The following is a 16,582-nucleotide window of genomic DNA, read 5'->3' as shown; positions in this document are numbered from 1 at the left end:
AATATATATAACCTGTTTTTCTCATGCAGCATGTATCAGGGCTGAGAAAGATCCTGTATTCAGGAACAGCTTGTCTCCATTTAAGAAAAAAAAAAAAAAGGTGAGAAAAAAAGGAAAAAAAAATGGTTTGTCTTTGTGTAAGTTTCAAAATCCTGCTTGGAGAAACCAACAGAGAGGATGAGTGTTTAAGATGATCATCAGGGTATTGTAACCATGCATAGGCAGTCACAGACAGTTGTTGGGTAAATTGGCAAAGCGTGTATCTTAGAAGACTTCACAGAACTGGAAAGCAAAAGAGTCTGGATGGGGTAAGGCTTTTATTCACTGTGTCTAGATGGCTTGCAGAAGAAAGTCGTGGATAGGGAGATGGGTGAGGGAAGAATCGAGGGCCAAGTGGCTGCCTCTGAACTGAGTGTTTCCTCCTGGGTTCTTGTGATCGGCTGAAGTATTCTCTCCTGCCTCTCTCCAGCATGTTTCAAAGTGGTTATTTTTTTCATTGTGTCCTGAAATGAGTGAAGGGATACTTGTTTCCTGGTATATTGAGGAGAGGCAGAGATGTATTAATGTGATTGTACTTTGTATACATAAAAGTATAGGTCTGGGAAGGTTCTCCTGGTTCCTCAGGGCTGGTCCCAAGCAGGACTGATGTTGCTTAGGTCTTGAAAACCTACTGCAGCCTCTTTGCTGTAACATATCTGTAAGAAGTCATGGTCAAACTAAAACTGTCTGAAACTGGAGTGTGCAGCTCTGACGCATATTATGACTTCTGTGGCTGCTTAAACGGTAGAAGTGGTTGAAACCATAGAACAGTGGTTGTGTAAATGCATATGTGTTGGTGAATAAAGTAAACTAATAAGCCTCAATGTGCTTTTCATAGGCAGGGTTTGAATTTTTTCCATTCTGCCTTCAAAATTAAGCATCTAACAAAACATTTGGTGCTTAAAGAAAGTAAATAGTGAGCCTGTATTTTCCTGCCAAATGTATTACGAAGTGTCTTGGTTGAATAGCAAGCTACTGAAAGGGCCTAGTTTTCTGCATTGTGGAGGTTCTGTCATTTGATTTAAATGTAGTATTTCAACCTTTGTATCCTTCTACAAAACTGCAGAGCAGTGAAGGAGTGAAAAGGAAGGTGAAGCAGTTCTGCTTTAGCAAGGAGCATGTGGAAATAATATCATGCCCAGGTTTGCATTGTTGCCTGTGTAACAGTAACCAAGTGTGTGCTTTCAGCCTGGTCAGAGGGCTTTCTGGAGATGGAAGGGATATACAGCAATCTTTTCACTCTGGTGATTACTAATTTATCTCTTCTTCTTTAATGTGAGTATGCCTGATGTCTGTCACAGCAAACTTCCTTTAGTTTGGCTAGAAGTGCCACAGCAGCAAGGTGGAGCTCTGAGCTGTAAAAGGGATGCAACAAGCTGGGGAAATATTTAGTCCATGATGAATTCTGCTCTGTGTGCCTGTCTTCCTGCTGTTACCTGAGATAGCAAGGATTATCTGTGGTTTTCCTGTGCAAGCTGCAGTGTAGATGTGTCCTTTAACAGCTCTGAAATGAAAAGGTTCCTTCTCTGTTATAGTAATTTTTATCTTACTGGAACAGTTCTATTCCACAATGTAAGTGCATGTGCTGTGATGTTAGGATTGTGCATCTGTGTTACCATAATGAATGGAAAACAGCTCTAACAGGTTTTGAGGAGCAGTATATTAGGTTTTGACAAGTCTTACAACAGGTGACCTCCTTGTGGCTGTGCAAAAAAAAAAAAAAAAAAAAAAGCTGGCAAGCACCCAGATCTTATTTTATGGATAAGTATTAATTGTCTGCAGACTGTCTGGCAGGAAGAATTATTATAATGAGAGGATATAAGTGTTTATCTAATCTTGCTCCTTTGCAGCCTCATGTGCTTTTTCTGAGCCTAGATTCATGTTGGTATGATCATTGACCACTGTTAGCACAGGGAATAAGGCATTGGGGATTGGCAATCTGTACTTCTCCAACTGGTAAACCCATTCTGCTAGCTAGAATGAAGGGGTGTTGAATAATTTCTGCCCCAGAGCATTTGTTGCTTAATTCCGTGGCTCTACAGTTAAGCAGCAAGATTTCTGTGTGACAGTGTTAGAGAAAGAGCCTGTTTCATAAAACATGCGATTCATCTGTATGCACAGGGTCAGTATGAGGTTTAAACCCTGTTTAAGACCTTTTTAAGCTCCTTGTACTTAACCGCTGCGTAGGTTGTTGCCCCGCAGAAGAGAGAGTTTGACATGATAAGAACAACAAGTAAATTATTTTTGAGGAGGTTTCTGCTTTTTTTTTTTTTTTTTTTTTTTTTTGCTTTATTTTACTTCGTGGATATTTTATTTTGGAAGGGAGACAATAACCTGCTGCAGTCTGGGAAATGTGAGCTTGAATTTTGACGTGTATTCTTTTTTGGATGCAAGTCACTTAGGACTCAAAATTACATTGCCAAAATAAGTGGGATCTTTATAGGTTTCTTTGGGATGATGAATTCCTTCTACCGCTGTTTAGTAGTTTTCCATATTGAGAAAGGAATAACCTGTTTGTACTCACAAATGTTGTTGTGGTTTGTTCTTTGCCAGGCTGACCTGAAGACTTCTGGTAGTTTCCGACTTTTTGAGAAGTCTGAAAAATGCATCAGCATAAACCCTTGACTCCTACCCCAACTTTATTTTCTTAAAACAAATATTTTGCTAATTAAAAGGTGATTAAATGGTTTCTTGAATTTTTGTTACTATGCAAAGAATTTGTTGTGGTTAGATAATGATGAGAGAAATCTAATTGCTTGAGTTAGTGTTTTTCTCAGTTTTGGGAACTGAGCTGTATAGTTTTGAGGGTTTGTGGGTTTTGGTTTTTTTTTTTTTTGGAGCCTTTTTTGGATTTGAGCAGCTCCAGAAAGTTTACCTGATTCTCCTGGGCCATAAATAAAATGTTATCGCCAGCTTCATATGCTTTACTTCAGGGATTTGCTTATGATAGTAATTTTCAATATAGCTTGGGGAAATTGTGTTAGTGGATGGGTACTTCCTTCCAGCTCTAGGTGGGCATCTTCTCCAGGGAGTATGGAAGCTCTTCTGGAATCTGCAGAGGCCTGCAGGAACCCAATAAATTACCTTGGAGCTTTTTGCTCTTTCCCTATCCCATATGTGTTTGTTTCTGCAGAGAAGAGTGTCTGTAAATGTGACTGTCAAGGTGCAATGTGTTGTTAAATTGCACCCCATGATTTCTGTAATTTCTGGGGTGCTCATGATGGCTGTTTTTAAATTTGGGACAAGGAGGACTGAACTATGTAGCTTTTTTGAGTCTGTGTTCTCTTGTTCTGTGCTTTAGGACAGGAAAGGAACTGAACTACAAAAATGGACATGTCTGGATGTACTCTTGGACAACTGGCTCAAGGTGGCCCTGCTTGAGCAAGAGGGTTGGACAGGGATGACCTCCTGAGGTCCCTTCCAACCTCAACCGTTCTGTGATTCTGTGAAGAATCAATTCCCTGTGTGCAGTATATTTAGTTAAATAGTGATATGTTTAAATGAATGCAGGCATGCAAGGAATGTACTGTTGTGGAAGAGAGATATTTATATAACTATTATGAGGAAAAACTAGTCATTTTTACCTTTCATTGTAATGTGTCACTGGGCTCTTAGTGATTGTTCGCTTCATGTTTTAAAGCAGTACATAGAATGTGCAAACTGGTCATGGTTGTTTTTTTTAATAGGAAAGTGAAAAAGGATTTCATTCTTAAGGTCTGTGCTTAAAGTTCAAGTTTCAAAAATCATTTAATGGAAGAGCAACCTACAGAATGCATTTCCTAATGTATAGACCTGATGAGGTAACAGGCAAGCACTCTCAAATTATGTGTTTTCACTCTCTTTCAGGTAATTGAGAATGGGTCCTCAACGATGCTAAGTCTACAATGGGAAGTGTCACACTTCGCTATTTCTGCTATGGGTGCCTTTTCACATCCGTGACCTGGACACTTCTGCTCTTTGTTTATTTCAACTTCAGTGAAGAGAACCAATCCTTCAAGAATGTGCCCGTCAAGGGGCTGGAACCTCAGAGGCCATTTCCAAAAAAATTCTACCCCCGTTTTACACGGGGGCCTGTTCATATACCTGAATTGCAACAGAAAGAGAGTAAGATAGGAAATCCTCTTGGAAATCATGTCCAGGACCCACTTAAGGGGGAGGTAGAATTCTCTCCTGAAATGGGTAAGCGGTTTTCAGTGCTTGTGACAAAATTATTAAAACAGTAAAAGAAATGAGATGTTTAGGCTGGTTGGTTTGTTTCCTTGTTTTTTAAAGGATTGCAGGGAAGATAGTGTAATGAAGTCATTTTGTTTGTTGAAATGCAGGTGGTACTAGTGGCTCCCTTCATTAGAAATTACTTGAAATTTATTCTATTGTGTTTAATCCAAAATATGTCTCCTCACATTTACAGTTGTGCTCTGTAAGTGCTAATGAGGAGGACTGAATTACAGCAAGGTATCTACCTTTCATGTAGTTCTTGCTTTTGGAAGGTTCAGTGTATGCTTGTTTAATATCTTACTCCTGTGTTGCCTGGGCTCAAACACATGAACTTTTATTAGCCACAGAGAAACTCTACTCATATGCAGTAATTAGAAATAGCTTGATAACAATGCACAATAAAGAAGACCCATTGATTTGGAGAATATCCTTGGAGTATGAAATAATCCACAAAAAATGTGTGTGGGACAAATTATGGTGAAAGATTTACTGAGATGATGGTGGTTAGGGCCAAATCCTGCTTACTTTGTACCAACAAAGGCCTGTGTGTTTTGTTGGAGCATATTTCATCAATGAGATGATTTCAGTTTGTCTTCCAAACTTGCCTTCCAGACTAAAATGCTTTGTATATTTAACTGCTTAGTGTTTGCTGTTGCGTTCAGATACGCAAACTGACGCATGTTGCATACTGGCCTGCAAACTTGCTTTAAGTCTGGAAGCAGATGTGGAGTCTTGTGGTATCAGTGTCTGCTGCTTTGGGAATTACGGCATAGTACCCTTTATAGCCAGGAGTTTAATACTCATATCTGATTGAAGTCCTTTGTTGTCACTTTGGATGAATGCTGGATCACCAGCTTCAAGAGTTTATAGAACTTTACCAAACTTCAGTTTCCAAGTTGATCATTAGATCTGTGTGAATATGTAGGGAAAAAATGCCAATTCACGTTGCCCTGTGGCATTACAAATGTTTATCGGTTTACTGCAAAAAGCATAAAAGCCAACTGAGGTGAAGGCCAGTCCAGAGGTGGCCATTTCTTTCCAACTATTCAGTACTGGCCAGGAAAGAAATCGGACCTTTTTAACTAAGAAGTTGCTTGATCTTCAAACCAAATGACTGGTTTGGTTGGTGAAAGCCAAGGGGAATTGTAGTGCCAGGATTAAATTCTACATGAATCATCAGGAGACAGCTGGCTCTCTGTTAGAATTAGATCAGGTGCCACAGGAAAGGGCTTCCTGTCTGTCTAGGGTACGGCAGTGATAAACACACAAAGCAAAAAAAAAATATGAAAAGAAGTTTGGCATATGATAGCCAAAACCAAACTGTCATCTGGTAGGACGATCTATCTTTTTATTTTTTAATCTGGGAGAGCCACATAACACTGCTAAAGTAAAGCCTAAACTGATGTTTCGATTTCAAAGCCCTTATTTTCCAAGGGCTTTTATCCGCTGTTTGGACTGAAATCTTTCAGGCCTTTTGGATGCATTTTGGATATTGTTCTTCATGAGAATGTTTTAAAAATATTAGGATTCCTTCTTGTCTATATTCAGAAGAACAGAAAAAAAGTAGTTAGTGGTTGGCTATAGAAGGATTGTAGAATGAAACTTTTGGTATGTGGTTCTTAAGCTTGTGCTTTGTATAAAGAAAATGTTTTATGTTGACACAGTACCATAGTGTTACTGTGGCACTGAGTATTAAAGAATGATGGAGCTGGGTGTCTGAATTGACAAGCTGGAAACCTTACTTTGGAAATGCAGGTGGTTCAGAGGAGTACTGACTTACTGCTTTAGACCACTGGTGCCAGAAGAGTGGCACTGCCACTGTGAACAGACTTCATACCTGTCCCTGTGATGCAACTTATCCACAGTGGGAGCACTCATCCATAAGCATGATAGCGTCAGTCACCACAAGACACACTGTGTGGGTGTAGCCACATCTTTTCCAGATAACCACTACCCAGCACTTTCCACTTGGTCCTGTGCAATTGTTAGGGCATCTGCTGTTGAGAGTGCAGCTGCATTGCCATTGCTGTAATCAAGACTAAAAGTGACAGGGTGGGCAACATAAATAGTGGGAATGTGGATGCACAGAATTCCATCTAGAAGGTCATCTTACACCTGTAGGTAGACTTTGCTGAAACACAACTGGTAGTGACATAGCTGTTCTCTGAAGGCCAACTACTTGTTTGAAAAGGAAGAAAGTTTCAAAACTTTTTAAATGACCTTTTCTTCTGTTTTTTAACCCATCTGATTTTCTCTGGGCTTGAGCTCAGCTGGCTTTTGCATAGCTGTTAAAAACTGGCGAACACGAGTATGAAGAAAGACTGAGAGGATTGGGTTTATTCTGCCTTAGAGAGAAGGCTGAGGGGTGAGATTTTATTGCTGTCAACAGCAACTTAATGGGAGGCTGTAGGGAAGATGGACCCAGACTCTTTCCAGAGGTGCATGGGGTTATGTTAAAAAAATTAAAGCAAGGAGGAGATTTCTATTAGATAAGAGGAAAAAAAATTTCAGTGCAGTGATGGTTAAATCCTTGAACAGGGACATGAAGAGGTTGTAGAATCTCTGTCCTTGGAGATACTGGAAGCTTTCAGGACTTAACCTGACAAGTTTTGAGCAACTTTGATATAGTTGAGCCTGCTCTGAGCAGGGTATTAGACCAAATGTCCTTTCCAACCCAAATTAGTCTACGATTTTGTGAAACATATTATTCTAGATGTATGGTAGCATGTGAATGAGGAACCCACTTGTTTATTTTCTGCAGATTTTGAACCATATAGAGATAATGGGCAGGGTGGAAGGACATAAATTACATGATCCTTGCTTCCTTCTTGTACTGAAATTTCAGTGAAATTGCCACTGTAGGTTGATAATAGCCAGAGGGGACATACGCATCTAATTCTGTGCAGCCAGTTGAACAGAGACAAGAAGAAGTCATTGCTGTGCTACCTGAATTGTTGCAGAAGTGCCTAGCAGACACAAGTGGTGGCTACTAATTCCCTCCTCTCCCTCCTGTTTTTCTGTAGAAGTGTTGAGTGAAGCACCGTAATACTTTGTTCACACTAGTGATTTATGGCTCAGAGAAATCTGTGGCACTGAGTCAAGGGAGGCAGGATGCAATTGAGGATTTCAGCCGTGGCCTCTAGCAGCGTATTTATTTATACCAGCAATTGCTGCCTCTGCCATGCGCAGCAACAGTTGATGCTTCTGCTAAATAATCAATAAACAGCTAGCTCTGTCGCTATTTCACTTGCTGTCAAAGTCCCAGGTGATACAAACAAGAAGTTCACAGGTTTTTCATAGCTATTTTTATGTGACTGCAGACTTGAGAAAAATGCATGAATTTGGAGTTGCTATTGTGAGGGTTTTTCTACTATTGTAAATGTATTTTCTCTCTCAAAAATCCTATTACAGACCCTTCATCTGTATGGGTAGGTGCTGATGCAGTGTGTGCCAAAGTCTATCCTGCGTTTCTTGTGTGATGTTGGTTTTTATGTGGTGCTAAGAATTAGAGGGCATTTAAGTGAAGGGAGTGTATCTGGTAAGGCAATAAACACAATGGAACCATCGGTCTTTAGAGAATGATTCCATTTTATTATAGCTGCAAGAGCTACTCATGAGTACTACCTGTTTGTGAGGGGTAACAAAAATAGTTGCACTAAAAGACACTTCGCAAAACCAGAGGGATTTTTGAAGAACACAGTGGGTTTTAGGGGAGATCAAAGCATACGTTTCAATCCTTGATTGTTTCCAAAGGATATTTTTGAGCCTCTTAACTGATCTTGGCATGTTTTTTTTGCAGGAATGATTTTTAATGAAGAAGATCAGGAAGTGAGAGACTTGGGCTATCAGAAGCATGCTTTCAATATGCTTATCAGTAATCGGCTGGGGTACCACAGGGAGGTGCCCGATACAAGAGATGCAAAGTACGTACTGATTTTTGGAGAGAACATGGTATAATTTCATGTGCTCAAGGACTTGTTACTCATGTTATACCTGAAGTAGTATTTAACATTTTTGGTATTACATTTCTGTTAGATACTCTTTCAGCCTCCTGTGTTGCTGAAGGTGCATTTTCATCTGTTTAAACAGGAGTGCTTGAGGTTAGGATTTTTTTCTTTGGTCTCTTCTGTCTTTTTTGACTGAATATTGTTTCTGGAGATGTAATTCTTTGCTGACTGGAGGAGGTATGTGAGGTAAAGCCCCACAGAAACCAGGCTCCATGCAAAAAGAAAGACTGCTACTCCCTGAAAGCAAAGTTTTTTTCCTGATTCTTAATTCACTTTAAGTATGCTTAATGAAGAACCAGATTAGTTGTACACTTATTCAAACTTTTATGACATTAATTTAATTTTTGTGAGTAGTAGGATTGGCAGACAGCTATTTTGATAGAAACAAGATTCCAAAATAATAATACTTTAAATAAAAGTCAATGTGAAAAAGAGCTAGGAATCAAACTTTCTTTCCAGCAATGCTAAGATTACATGTCCTATGTCTCTTTCATCATGCTAGCTGTGTAGTCAGCTGCTTAAAGCATGCTACAATGTTTTTAGTTTTTTGAAGCTTCATTTTGAGATACTCAGTACTGTAACTACCAGAAGAGATGCTATAATTCTTTTTGGTACCTTTGAAAAATGGACATTAAATGTTCCAGTGCCCAAGTTAATGACAGACTTTCACCTTATGTACTATTTCACATTTTTTTAAGCCTACAGAGGATAAGATAGAACAATGACTGATGGCAAAGGCTCTCTGTTTCTCAGTTAAAGTCCTTGCTTGGTATCTGGATTGCACTGCTCTGAACACTTTCTATTAAAAAAGCAGATTTTTTTTTCTATAATTTGTCTGATCCATATAGGGGGGAAAAAAACCCACCACTGTAACAACAACAACAAACCCCACTGAATTTAAAAATAAACCTGCATCTGTTTTTCTAGTGTTTTTTTTTCTGGTGTGGGTAAGATGTAATGAATTGTACTTGCTGAAAAGCCTCTCCCAAGAGCTAAGTTCATTCCAAGTTAATGAAGATTTTTCTTGTACGCTTCTGGGTTTTCATTTATAGTTTATTGTTTTTATTGGATCTTCAAATGGCATTAATCTGTGATACTGTGCGTTTTTAGAAGTATGGACAAATTTTGAAAATAAGGAGAAAGAAAGAATGATGTTCTGGTTTGAGTGGGATTCAGCTTGCAGATTAAGGTGCTTAAACCTAGATAGCTGCATGTTAGTCAGTTGTCTCTGCTTTTATTATAATTAGCAGAGATCCAGTCAATGCAGTTAATGGAGCATGCAGAGCTCATCAGCTGACAAAATGCACTTGCCAGCCTTAGGGTGAGCTGAACACTATCTATACTCCACTGACAGCAGTGACTAGACATAAGTGTCTTCATCTGCAGGCTGAATCCCAACCTTGGTTGTTTAAATAGGTGTTTAGCACCATTGGAGCTATGTTGGGAAATCCAACCTAGTCTCCAGCAGCTGGCCAATAAAGTTGTGGGTGTTTTGTAGGCCTCATGTCATATTTGCCATTCCTGTACATGTCTGAGCTACTGGAGGGTACTAGACAGTGTTTTGACAGCTGAAAAAAGCCCTTGGTTTTTTTTCTTGTTTATGTCTTGGGGATCTATGAGTCTCACTCCCACCCCAATCCATCATATCCTCTGTTTTCTAACAAGCAGCAGTGTTAATTATAAGTCTGTATTATGTGGAGAGTAACTATGCTGAGTCCTACTGTCGATGTTACGCACCTGGGCTCTTTATCTTCAAGTTAGGGGTCCTTCCTACACATTTAATGTTTACTTGTTATTTATGAAGTTTCAGTAGTGACCTAGTCCTATGGAAATCCCACTGAAAATAGTGATAACTACTATATTTCTGTTTGCAGATGTAGGGAGAAGTCTTATCCTTCCGATCTGCCATCTGCCAGTGTTATTATCTGTTTCTACAATGAAGCGCTTTCTGCCCTGCTTCGCACGGTACATAGTGTCCTGGATCGCACTCCTGCACACCTTCTTCATGAAATTATTTTGGTGGATGACAACAGTGAATTGGGTGAGAGAACCTTTCAATAATATTGTGGTCAGTGCTTACATTTCTTGACCTTCCTATCTCTTCCTGTGCTTTATTGACTGGTCATAATAAAAACATGGAAGACATGATGCAGAACTGGTTTGTACTGCAGTCCATCTCCAAAAAGTGCCAGCCAGTAAAGATGCATGATGTTCTGAGAAGCCCAAGATGACATCCCCTTTGACACTGATGAGCTTTGTATCATACAGCCTTTAACAATTAAAAACAGGCTTTGAAGGTAATAATGAGGAATGTGTATTTGCAGAGGGGGTGATTAAGCTGTTCTTTATAGTTCAGCTGTTTTTAACATTAACTTGCTTGGCTGCTCTGGTGCTCAGAGCAGATTACACTGATCTTTCCGTAAAGTTTGTGGGCCAATACTCACTTTGAATGCATCTGAAAGGAACTGAATGCACATAGTCTCAGCTGCGGTCTTGCAAATAAGTTGATGTGGCACTATGGAAGCAGTGCGTCAGTTTTTTGTACTTGCTTAGCATTTCAGACTGGTAGGTGCTGGGATGGAACTCAGCCTTTGCTGGGAGGGCTCTGCGTGGCTCTCTCACAGCCTCTTGTGGCCACCCTAGGAGTAGCTGTCCCTGGCTTTTGGTGGAGCAGCCTCTGCTCCCTCAGTCTGGGAGGGGCCGTGGAGGGGTAGACCTTGCAGAACTGCTTTACTGTTGTTGAAAGATTGATGCTTCTGCATTTTTCTCTCGAATGATGGACAAGGTAAAGACAGACAAGCAATTCAAGCATTTTGGCACTTCAAAAGCAAAATGCCTGTTGAGGAATGTGTTAGTGTAGCAGCACCTGCCAGCAGGACTGTGCAAGTTCCCTGCTTGCCTCCGTACGTATAAGGTCCACAACTTCTTGCATTTTTAAAATGATTTTTAGATTATATTTTTTTTAGTACACATTTGGTCTCATCATTTAGTTGCTGGGTTAAGGTCTCACTTGCTTTAAGAGACTGATTAGTTATGTATAATATAGAATGAAATTCTCTTGTTATGCAGCTAGTTCATTTCTCTGAGGTCAGATGAAGTGTTAAGATACAGGAGAGAACAAAGATCAAACACTCTATTCCTTGCTGATAAGAATGTGTAATATTTAAAAGCTTGTTTTGTTGTTTTGTGTTTTGGAAGCAATATGCGCTCTTCGTTGCAAAGTCTCTTGAGCAATTTGTTGTTTTAAAGTTTCATAACCTTCATATTCAGAACTAAGCTTAGTTGAAAACTCATTCTTTTGAATATGGTAATGCATTTGGTTAATGCCCGTGTGTAGGCAGTAATACCATCGCTTGTCTGGTCTGTTGCTATTTGAAGGCCAAATTAGGTTCAAAACATTCAAGTAGCTACTTCTGCTTTTCTGACTTCAAATTAACGTGTTTTGAAGCTGAACATGGGAGGAGATATTGTTTATACAGAGAATTACTGCTCTTGATGATTGCACTGCTGCTTAATTTTAACAGGTGGAATTTTACAGCTAAAGAAAGGCAAAGCTGGTTTGATGACTGAGGAGATGGACAAAGACTTTGGCTCTGCCATGGATCTCGTGAGCTTGGGCAAATTGCTTAATCTCTATGACTCTCTGATTTTATTTTTTTAAAATTCATTTTCCCTACCTTACATACTTCCTGAAATGGCCTCTTAGATTAAATTCTGCTTATTTCTTCAGCTTTAAACGTAGGAGCTGTGCTGCACATCATTGCTGTTGTGCAAAGCTTGGGCCTTTGCATCTAGTGTTGCCTCAAAAAAACTTCTTACACTCAATCATCAACAGTCTTACTAGCTATGTAGGCATTTCCATGACTCAGCAGAGTCCACTGTTATATTTTTCTTTCCCTTTGCTGCAAGGCAGGATTTCTTTTTCTAGTACAACTCTTTTCTCCCTGATTTAGGCTTTACCTGTTATGGAACAGCATAGAGGATATGTTGAAGGCTGTTACTGGAGGCATTCTTCTACTCAGAAGAGGAGACTGAAGAACAGAAAAGAAGCAAATTGTCTGCAACTCAGTATTTTGAAATAATAACACCCCTGACTCCCATCCCAGATTTCTCTTGTTTGGAGGAGCCTTTGTCACATAGATTTGGAGCAAGATAATGGCTAAAGTAATTTTTGGAGACTGTCTACTGGCTGAAAGGGAGCAATTCAGTCCTTGGAGCAAAATTTCTCAAGCAGGATGTATTGAAGCAATTTTCTGAGTTATGTCAGAAGAAATCGCTCTTTCCAGTGGTCATGGAGCTGGCACACAAAAACCCATCAACAACAAAAACCCCAAAAGGTGTCTGAGACCAAACTGCCTATTGAGAATGGTCCATGATATGTTCAGTCCCAGGCAATGGCTGGGCACAGTTTCCAGCAGAATACTGGTTTGTCCAGGCCAAAACTGTACTCTTGAGACCATGTCAGCCATTAGGTACTACTGGCTCTTAGGTTCTGCTGCTCAAGCCCGTGTTGTGGGTTTAGTTTAGGTATCAGTATGGACTTGACCTTTATTTTTTTCCTTCCGCTGTCTTCAGAAGTTTGCACATGCCATTGCACATGCAAAACTATTTCCTCTTGTATTGTATGTCCTTTTCATGCAACCTTATCTGCCATAAGTGCTGAGTTTGATAGCTGACCTTTTCTGCTTCATGCTAGCCCTTTGTTTTCTGTAGTTGTACACTGTCTTTCCCTTGCTATGATACATCAGGTGAAGAATGATTCAAGCACTAGTTTATTTTAGGTTTGCAAATTCTTCTGTCCTGCTTATTTGGGTATCTCATTTGGATAGCATCCTAGAGATTACTTCATTTCATCAACTTTCTAGGAGACTTTCTGCAAAAAAATCTTTCCTATTGTCTCTGGCATATGATGTCACAGTCAAGACCAGAGGAGAGAATGCCTGTGACCCAGACGAATCCTGTCTGCATCTCTCCACAGACTTTTCTTTGTCCTAGAATATTCTCTAGCACCACATTTGCTATGAGGTACTTTCTCATTCTTTATCTGTGGTGCCTCCTTGCAGTGCAAAGGCTGAGATCTTAACATTTGGAGTTGCTTCTGGGAATCTCCTTTTCAGTCTTCCTGTCTGAAAGTTCTTGTACCTCTTGAAGGTTACAGCTCTGGCTTCCACATGTATTCCTTTGGCATTTAATCCTGTTAACAGCAACTTTAATGTTTGAACTGACATTCATCATCATCATAATAATATTTATTCCAGTATATCTGCTGTTGACAGTCTGTCTGCCTCTCTAGACCAAGGTTCTCTATAGTCTCAGCTGGCTTTTTGGTTTTCTTCCTCATTTTATATTCCTCTTTATTTTCTCCATAAGCTTATTAACTTGTGTTTTTCCATTACTTCAGTCTTCATGTGTCCATCTTCTCTTCAGTGGTCCTACTTTAATGTTAGAAACCACTGTTCTTGGGTGAAAAAAGTATTGTTACTCTTAAAACTGCCATCGATGTAACTTAAGTTACAGTAGTGCCTATAGACCTCAGTGAACTTTGTTCTCCTTCAAAAGCACATGCTTGCCAGCAGTGTCTTTGATCCTTTTGAATTGTGGAAAAGCAACCACCTGTGAGTGAGTTGTACTTGGTATCTGCTGTTGTATCAGCTAAGCAGGTACAGATAATGAAAGGTGTCTTCATGCTTCTTTTTAAAGATGTTAACATTTGTTTTAGCATATGGAACATAGTAATTTAAATCACTTGCCTGTGTGAAAGGGCTTTCATTACTTGTGGGGTAAATGACAGTCACCATGAGAAGAATTTGGAAATGTCTTTGGAAGTGCCTTTTATTTTATTTCTTTTTTTTTAGCAGCAGTAATTCCTTTTAGCATAGAGTATAGTAGTTCCAGTTAAATTGAGTCATATTGTACTAAAGGTTTTGCAAACCGAACAAAAAGGTAATAATACAGTCTATTCAGGAAACCAAGGCTAAGTATAAAACCTGAGACAGTGGCAGTGCATAAAAAGTTAGTTGGGAAGATACAAGGAAGTGCTTTCTATCAGGACTGCAACCCATGGCAAGCCCAGTGTTGTGGTTTAACCCCAGCCAGCAACTAAGCACCATGCAGCCGCTCACTCACTCCCCCCCATCCAGTGGGATGGGGGAGGAAATGGAAGAAAAAGTAAAACTCCTGGGTTGAGATAAGAACGGTTTAATAGAACAGAAAAGAAGAAACTAATAATGATAACGCTAATAAAATGACAACAGCAATAAAAGGATTGGAATGTACAAATGATGCACAGGGCAATTGCTCACCACCCGCCGACCAACACCCCGCCAGTCCCCGAGCGGCGATTCCCTGCCCCCCCCACTTCCCAGTTCCTAAACTAGATGGGACGTCCCATGGTATGGAATACACCGTTGGCCAGTTTGTGCCAGGTGCCCTGGCTGTGTCCTGTGCCAACTTCTTGTGCCCTGGCTGGGCATGAGAAGCTGAAAAATCCTTGACTTTAGTCTAAACACTACTGAGCAACAACTGAAAACATCAGTGTTATCAACATTCTTCACATGCTGAACTCAAAACATAGCACTGTACCAGCTACTAGGAAGACAGTTAACTCTATCCCAGCTGAAACCAGGACACCCAGTCATATGATCTATCTCTCTCCTAAATGCAGGCTATGTACCTGCTTTGTCCATGTGGATTTCCACAGTGCAGCAGGAAAAAGTGAAGCAGATAATAGGAAAATGTGTGAATAAAACAATAAAAAAAGGCCACCAGAATTGGAGTGCAGGTGTAGGATGTGGGACGACTGACTGTCCTTTTGATACTCTTGGTCTGAAGCTGTGCTGTGTTGAGGTAGCTTTTTGATGAAATTTTTGGGCCTTTTTGAGTTGAACATCTTGGGACTTTAAGCAGAACTTTCACAATTTCCATCCTGTAGTTGAATTTGTGTTTTCTTTTTCTCAGCTGACTTGAAGAAAGATTTGAGTGAATATGTTAAAACTCAGCTTCCTAAACCCACAAAATTGGTAAGAAATGAGAAGCGGGAAGGCTTGATTCGAGGAAGGATGATTGGAGCCTCTCATGCCACAGGTATACTTTCTTCTTTCTCTTTTCCTTGCATACTTTGACTGTATGTTAATTGGATGACTTCTCTTTCTGTAGTGCAGCTCTTTCAGATGTGGAACGTTTGACCTGTGATTGCTTTAGCCCGCTGTAAGGGCTGTGCATGTCATGCCATGTTCTAAGCTACACAACTTAGCGCAGGGGAAGAAAGCTTTGGAATAGTGTTATCTTAGGTGAGAGACATTTTAGCAATTGTTTCAGAATATTAGTGACTTTGAAATGAGTTAATTGCATTGATCTTTGGCTGTTATATTAACTTATGTCGCAACAGCTACACAAAGTGTCTTCAGTGATACCTGTATTATGATAATTGGAGACCTTAACTAACATTATCTGTGTATTTAAATGTTTACGTCATGCAGTTGACCATGATCTTTATAAAGCTTTCTCCAGTATTTCCTCATAGCTTTATTGAATTAGTCCTCACCTGGGGTTTTTCTGTTTCTCAGTGAGAAGGAAGCAAGGAGGATTTGGTACTCACTTATATGTAAATATAGAGTAGATATAATAAATTCACTGTTTTTATAGCTTGTAATTAACTTTAGGAAATCTATGCCATGTAGGAGGGGGAAGGTGTTTTTTCAAGTCACCCAAACAATGACTTCACAAATTCGGAGCTAAATTTGAGTGTCTTTTAAACCTTGTCTGAACTGTTGATTTGTAATTTTTTTTATTTGTCCTGTGGAGGCTTGCTTTCGATAAAATGAGTTAATATTTTAGGGTGGGTCAGTGAGATAGTAAAACAAAACCAGCATTTAACAAAATTTAGTGAGGCAATATAGAATTTTCCCTATTCCTGCCCTGAAAGAATGTTGTCTCAGGAACATCTCCATCTGTGCTAGGTATTGTGGTCACAGAATATTTTCTGCATGTTTCATGGGAAAACTGGTGCTCTAAAATGGCAGTCTGCTTCTTATTAAGGTACAGTCTAATCTGGTTTCTAATTCGCCAGTCTGATTGTAATGTTTCTCATACAAGCTTTTCTGTTGTTTCAGTGAGTGTTATTTGGGATAAACAATGTTTGGTGCTTTATGTACACTGTGTGCCTTTTACCATAAGATGCTTCCAGTTAAATTCTTTGGCATCTGAGAAAGTATGTGCTACTTTCTCAAATAATTTTGAGTGGCAGATCAAGTCCCTTAATTGGTGTTTACTCATTAGCATTGTAATGGCATAATCCAGAGAGAAAATTGTGCTTGCACTTT

General features: G+C 39.6%; 1 protein-coding gene across 4 annotated transcripts in view; it reads left to right on the top strand.

Moving 5' to 3' along the window:
- GALNT11 (polypeptide N-acetylgalactosaminyltransferase 11) overlaps positions 1-16,582 on the top strand; it is a 54,137-nt gene that overhangs the window by 12,995 nt on the left and 24,560 nt on the right. For all 4 annotated transcript variants that reach the window (XM_049799113.1, XM_049799115.1, XM_049799112.1 and 1 more), the window contains 4 exons: positions 3,886-4,218; positions 8,054-8,177; positions 10,136-10,302; positions 15,219-15,344. In XM_049799113.1, the coding sequence (XP_049655070.1) occupies positions 3,924-4,218; positions 8,054-8,177; positions 10,136-10,302; positions 15,219-15,344 (712 nt within the window). In that variant the 5' untranslated portion in view covers positions 3,886-3,923. The remainder of the gene's footprint in view (positions 1-3,885; positions 4,219-8,053; positions 8,178-10,135; positions 10,303-15,218; positions 15,345-16,582) is intronic.

Source organism: Accipiter gentilis, chromosome 4 (assembly GCF_929443795.1).
Source record: "Accipiter gentilis chromosome 4, bAccGen1.1, whole genome shotgun sequence".
In the NCBI taxonomy this organism is placed as follows: domain Eukaryota; kingdom Metazoa; phylum Chordata; class Aves; order Accipitriformes; family Accipitridae; genus Astur; species Astur gentilis.
The sequence above is the reverse complement of the archived record's forward strand: the minus strand, read 5'-3'. Positions and strand labels throughout refer to the sequence as shown.